Raw genomic sequence first — 6,442 nt, forward strand, 5'->3', positions numbered from 1 at the left:
CGTACATTTTGTCACTGAAATAATAGGTCATGAAAAATAACAAGATGGTACTACCCAAATGTTTTTACGCCTCATGTTATTGTAATGATTCTCTGTGAAAAATGAACATGTTTTGAACCAAATCATTGTTTTACTTTTACAAATTAAGTGTTAGAACAAGTACAATTACTTTAATAAGGAATTACAAAAGTTTTTTAACAAATACGGTTCAATAATGCCACAGTCCGTTGCTATACAAATCCATACGCGATGAAGCATATGCTGGAACGAACCACGGAACATATCTGGAGTAACGAGTTGGAACGCTGCAATGATTCTCTGGTGCAAGTCGTCTTCGCTAGTGACTGGCGTCTTGAATACTTTCTCCTTGACGAATCCCCACAGGTATAAGTCCAGCTGTGTCAAATCTGAGGACCTACGAGGTCATCGCACTGGACCATTCTTCCCAATCCAATGCTCAGGGTACTCGGTGTTAAGGAATTGCACCACATGTCGTTCCTGGTGTGGAGGTGTACCATCATGCAAGAACCAAAGGCGTGACAGGTTGACTAAAGGGACATCTTCCAATGCGTCCGCTTCTTCATTTCGTAGAAGCGCCAAGTAGCTCACCCCGTTAAACCGATTCGGAATAAAAAATGTCCCAATGACGCGATCTCCTAGTAGACCTGCCCAGACGTTTAAATGGAATTGTACTTGATTGTGATGTGGAAATCCCCAGTGCGGATTTAAATCCCTCCGCATATGGTTATTCTGGCGGTTAAATGGACCGTTCCAAAGCAACACTCGTCGAACGCCAGGATGAAACGGAAGAAATCTTCGTCAGCATCCGCCATGGTGCTGAACCAGTTACCAAAATCCCACCTAACGTGCTTGGTAGAGCATGGCACGAAATGTGTGAGATTTCTGCTGATTAAGGACACTCCAGACATAATAAGTCCAAATCGGAGCATGCCATTCTTATACCTGCTCGAGGGTAAGCGACAAAGAAGGCGATGACTGTGTCTTCCATTTTAGTGTTATGACGTCCAGGTCCGCGGAAACTGTGATTCATATTGCCGTCTCCTTCGAAGTCAGTCCTTATAAACTTAACTTTTTCTAACACTTAATTTAAAAAGTAAAACAATGATTTGGCTCAAAACATTTTAATTTTTCACAGACAATCATTACAATAACATGAGGCTTAAAAACATTTGGTTAGTACCAACTTGTTATTTTTCATGACCTTTTATTTCAGTGAAAAATGTACGATTTTGACCATACCAACTGCATTAAAGGTTTTCGAGTATGGTCTAAAACTTACTTTTTGAAACCTTTGGCCTACCACTTAGCGTTCGAAAACTACAAATTCTAAAACCGTCAAACATTTCACGATTTTTCTGAAATTCACTAATAACAACGATCGCCACCGAGAGGGTACATACTGAAAATTTCACATTTCAAGAAGGTATAGTTTTAGAGAAAAATGCCTGGGTCGATCAAATGTAGACACCTGTATATTGTAAATAATTGCAACCGTAAATATACATTCCACGCGATTGCTCATAGGCTTCCCTTACATAACAGTTGTGGTTTATAACCGAGGTACGTAAAATCATATGTAAGATATTAACTCATAAGTTTGCCTCTGTTTAACATCTCTGTATTAAAAATTCAAATGAGACCTTGTTTCATAGCCAACAAAGAAACTACAGACTAATGTCGCGTAAAACTGGTTTTATCTTCCTTCCCTTCCAACCAGAACTAGTTTTGATGCGGATTAAACCGTCATCGACTTTGAAGTAACGTCAATTATGTCATATCTTTGCAACAAAGTCTCATTGAGAAAAATTTCTTTCTGGCACACTTATGAGTAATTATGGTTAATTATATGCATCAAAGTTCTATGACGCTCGGCGCTGCCTTCCAAAGAATACCAAAAAATTATCTTTCAAGGTTACACACTTAGCGAGACAGTAAGCCCCATTCTGGCCAGGGTGTTATCAACCCCCTCAAATTAACCTCTCAACCATCGTTTTGGCGGTGGAGGGATCTAGATGTCATGCGGCTTTGAGGATGGGTCATAAAAAGCAGAAATGGTTGGTATTGAGTGGAAAAATACTACTAAAGCCTCAATTGTTTCATAATATTTTGAGTGTGCTGATTTTCAAACTTTCTGAAATGGCCACTGTGCGAATTGTCGCAAGGTCTCGGAAACGTTTTCTAGCGAGAGGGGGGGGGGAATTAAACATTCCTTAACATAATTTTCTCAAATATCATTATCCCCTGGAGTTGCAAGGACTTAAGTTAAAGTTCTCCGCAACGGCACCAGTTGATAATAAGTCTCTTAAGTCATTTCCTGTTAGAGGACATAGGACCGATTTATTCAGTTTGCATACTTCATTCTCTCTGGGTTTAATACGGTATTGGTGTTCCTTAGGATATTGGTTATGCTTGTAGGGGTTATCAAAACCTTTAAATGCATTTTTTCTCTTAACAAGTTTAGAAAACCAATTATCTAAATCAACATGATTAAATTGTGAATTAATTTTGCGATTAATAAATTCAACAATATCTTGCACCATTTCGGTAACTCCGAAAGTGTATAGCTGAGTCTAAAATATCGCTGGCTTTATTGCTAAAATTTTCATTATCCACTTCCATATTAATATCTTCTTATACTGGAACTTCACCATCGAAACTAACTGAGGGCTAATGTAATTGCTTTTTGTCTTCCGCTCCTTCGTTAATAGCACTAGCTCAGATTGATTTTTACTTTAATGACGTTTTAAGGAGTAAAAATTTAAAAAAGTCTGGTTACAATGCCGTTGAGCAAAATATAAACCAGGTTTTGTGGACTTCCCCTATTTATTTTTGACACTTTAAGCATATGTAACCTATGTTTCAAAGTAACTTAACACAATACGTTAACCTACATGTATCAGTACTGAAAACAAAAATTGTTAGCCTACCTATTACAATCTTCTTGTTCATCTTTGTATATTTTAAAAAGATTCAAAAACTTAACCCGTGGACCCAAAGGGGGAATTAACTCTTTAACAGCATCCTGTGTAAGCATTGAGAAGGATTCTTCATCTATACAATTTGCTGAAATGAATGAATTAGTAGTATAAATCACTTTAGATAATGATTTAGGAAAAATACCAATAAAGTTTTCTTTAAAATCCAGCAACGACCATGCTTTAAGTTTTCCTTCAACAAAAGGATCCATTTCAAACAATTCTGAACGCAGAGGCAGATGTAAAACTTTTCAAAATGTGTTTACCTAACAAAAAAGACAACTTTAATTACATTTCCGCTTAAAAATCTTCAAAAGGCTCTGAACCTCAAAACACTGCATTAATGTTGGACGAAGTAATTAAATGACCAAAAGTAAGGATGCCTATATCACCTTAAAATAATATTGGCTGAATCTTTGAGCTTTCACGGTAGGTCAGAATTATCCATCTGCGATACATCTGGTTCCAGAATGTTCAAATTTTTATTCCTAATACTTAAATGTTAAAATAGTTAAATATCTTTTTTTTTTTCATTTTGAACAAGTAATATTTTTTCAGCCAACATTATAGTCAGAAGATGCACACAAATGAGTTATATCCCGGCATTTTGTGATTTCAATTTCATTTTTAACGGAGGTACGGCTGAGATATTTTTGCAAATTTCCAGAAATGTCAATTCCTAGCCTCAATTTTTATTACACTTATCTTGTTACGCTACCTTACACCATAAGTCTATAATATTGTTCCAAAAGTTTGTCAATTTGGGAAACATTTTACTGAGAGCTAGTCACGAGTTACGTCAACTGAGGCTACGTGTGACGTGGGAGTAAGCGGACGCAAAACAGCGACGAAGCCCGTAATGTAGTTTGTCTTGTGAATAGCTCTGAGTAAATTTTTTGCACGAAAAGAATAGGAAGAGTCATACTTATGTAACAATATTTTACATGTATGCTTACACTCACCTTAAGTTTGCCAAAAGAATATTTAAAACTGAAATTGGATTAATTTTAAGTGTTAATTATCTTTGAACATATTAAGGACAAGCCATAAGGTTGTTATAGGCTAAAAGATGAATTATATGCTAGTTATTCTAATAGACTATTTCCAGAACAGAATATTTAACAAGACATTAGTATATTGTCAATTATTATGAACACAAAGAAATGTCAAAGTGAAAAAATTTAACCAGTCAAGTAGACTAAGATATCTGGCTAGCTACCACAGTAGCTAGTGGCTTTGGGTTTTCGTAAAATGTTAAGAAATAGAAGGAATCCTATAAGTTTGAGAGGGATAAATTATCTAATGGTGTTACAGAATTTAAAGTGGAAGAAGCTGTAGCAGACGATCAATTTTTTGTCACTCAAATTTGTTGGGTTATACTTATCCAAGCTGGGCTAGACATGTTCTTTCCATACTGACCAAAATGCAAGGGTGAAAAAGAACTATCCAAATTACTGATAATTAGCCAAAATGGGACACAATTTTCTAAATTGGGGTAAATTGTTTTTTAACCGAAACGTTTTTACACAATCTTTTTAAGAGTGGACCAATTGTATTTATACATTAATTTCGGTGATAAACCCACACAAGCTCCAACTCGCTTGTCAAACTAGCCTTAATCTAAATTACCTCTCAATATAAATATTTAATTAATTGAATTAATTTAATAATAAGGTACATCCACGTTATACGAGTACTACACTTTGTTCTAATTCAAAAGGACGAGTTTCTTAATTGTACACATGAGTAAAGCTTATATTACTGCAATTGTTTTTAAAAGCCATTTTCTTAAGACACAGTAGGCGGTGTAATAAAAGGTAAATTGTTAAGTAATAAACGTATAATTGATTTATATTGTCATTAACCAGTTGGTTGTATTAAATTAAAATATCCATAAGAAGATTTATTATAGCTTACAATACAAATAGACATATTTCACCGGAAAATACCGGGTACCCCAGCTAGTAGTAAAGAAAAATAATCAATTTTGGGCAAATTATTTTTACAAACTCGAGGTCATTCTAGAAAAAAACTTTCAGAAACATTTTTAAGTGCGTAAAATATGGCACTGACTCGATTATTGTTATTAAGGTTCGTTACATACTTTGCAATGTCCGCTCATGTTAAATAGTTATTTTTGGAACGGCGGGGCCCCTCTTGTTACCGTTATTCTAGTGGCGTCCAATCACTTTTTCAATCATATCCCGGTTCTACTAAAAAACCGTTAGAATGTGCTCTATCCGTCAGAACTACCGGCGGAACCGTCGCTTTTCAATTAAGTACAGCCGAACCACAGCTTGGTTTTAAACTTCACAAAAAATATTTTAGAAACATAAATATTATACCCACCTAATTTCAATTATTTTAAATTGGTATTTCTTGGCCATATTAGTTTTAAAATTTGCGTATTGAAATGGTCGCTTAAATCATTTTCGTCCAGGGCCGTAGAAGACGTAAGCGTGGCGGGCGTAACACTCGACCGAAAACATGGCGATGCAAAAGCTGATAACGTAACAAACTCCGATTTGCCATTTTTCCGTCCTATGTGAACTCGGCCAGCACAGATTGCGACTGCTATTAAGGGCTGTCTACTACTTTTCTTATCCGTTGGTGTCGAAGTATGAAATATCTTAAACAGTTACTTACACGTAAAAGTCTGAAACGTTCAAAGAGATTCAACTGTCGAAGACTCGCGCTTTCCACTGAGCTAATTTCAAAGAATTGTGTTGTATTGCCGTTCTGTGTTCTTCTTGTAACAGCGTCGTAGAATGGCTCCAACTAAGTACATTTACCTTAGATATCTTATCGATGGAAAAGTACTTGATTAGAGCTTTCTTTTTATGAAACCTATAAAATGTTTTAGAAGACCTTAGATGAGCTAAATATATATATTGATAGGTAAGGCTCTTCTAGATTTTAGTTATTGGCAACAACTAATATTAAAATAATAGCGTGCTTTGGAAAATGCTAATAATATCGTTGTTTCCTGTTAAAGAAAAGTTATTTTTTTCCTTTTAAGATGTACCTCGCTCTATCTCTCGATTCCAACTGTTGCTTCAGATGAGCTGTACGTACGTGTTGATAACTTTCGATAAGGAGCACCTGATGATGCGTCTCTTCCTTCTTTTAAAAACGCATTTCCGCCAGATAATTTCTCTGATTAAAACTCTAACCTGGCATAGACTCAAATTCATCTCAATATTTTCTTTTCCAGATAACGATATTGCAGCTAGCGCAGCCATGTACGTTGATACGTCCGTTTCTTTTTCGGTTCCGCCTTTTCTCATTTGCTAAAATGAAGCGTATTTTATTTATACGCTAATTTACCGTTTCCGAAAAGCTGCGGTGCAGCACAGTTTAATTTGAAGGGACCACATTTTACAAAGCGTCCACAATTGGTGGAGCAGATTTCGAGAAGAAACGATTTACAATATAACCTCCACTTT

The 6,442-nt window shown here is 35.7% G+C and overlaps 1 protein-coding gene across 3 annotated transcripts in view; it reads right to left on the reverse strand.

Annotated features, from left to right (window-relative positions):
- LOC149945853 (uncharacterized) overlaps positions 1 to 6,041 on the reverse strand; it is a 63,849-nt gene extending 57,808 nt beyond the window's left edge. For 2 of the 3 annotated variants that reach the window (XM_090172729.1, XM_090172727.1), the window contains exons 1-4: positions 6,022 to 6,041; positions 5,643 to 5,843; positions 3,142 to 3,262; positions 2,949 to 3,084 (exon numbers count right to left, since the gene is read on the reverse strand). In XM_090172729.1, coding sequence (XP_090028855.1) covers positions 2,949 to 3,084; positions 3,142 to 3,208 — 203 coding nt within the window. In that variant the 5' untranslated portion in view covers positions 3,209 to 3,262; positions 5,643 to 5,843; positions 6,022 to 6,041. Of the gene's footprint in view, positions 1 to 2,948; positions 3,085 to 3,141; positions 3,263 to 5,345; positions 5,465 to 5,642; positions 5,844 to 6,021 lie in introns of those variants that run through there. The other variant, XM_090172728.1, reaches the window with a different exon arrangement.
- Positions 6,042 to 6,442: the final 401 nt, after the last annotated feature.

Source organism: Leiobunum rupestre, chromosome 4 (assembly GCF_980474605.1).
Source record: "Leiobunum rupestre chromosome 4, qqLeiRupe1.1.hap1, whole genome shotgun sequence".
Classification (NCBI taxonomy): Eukaryota; Metazoa; Arthropoda; class Arachnida; order Opiliones; family Sclerosomatidae; genus Leiobunum; species Leiobunum rupestre.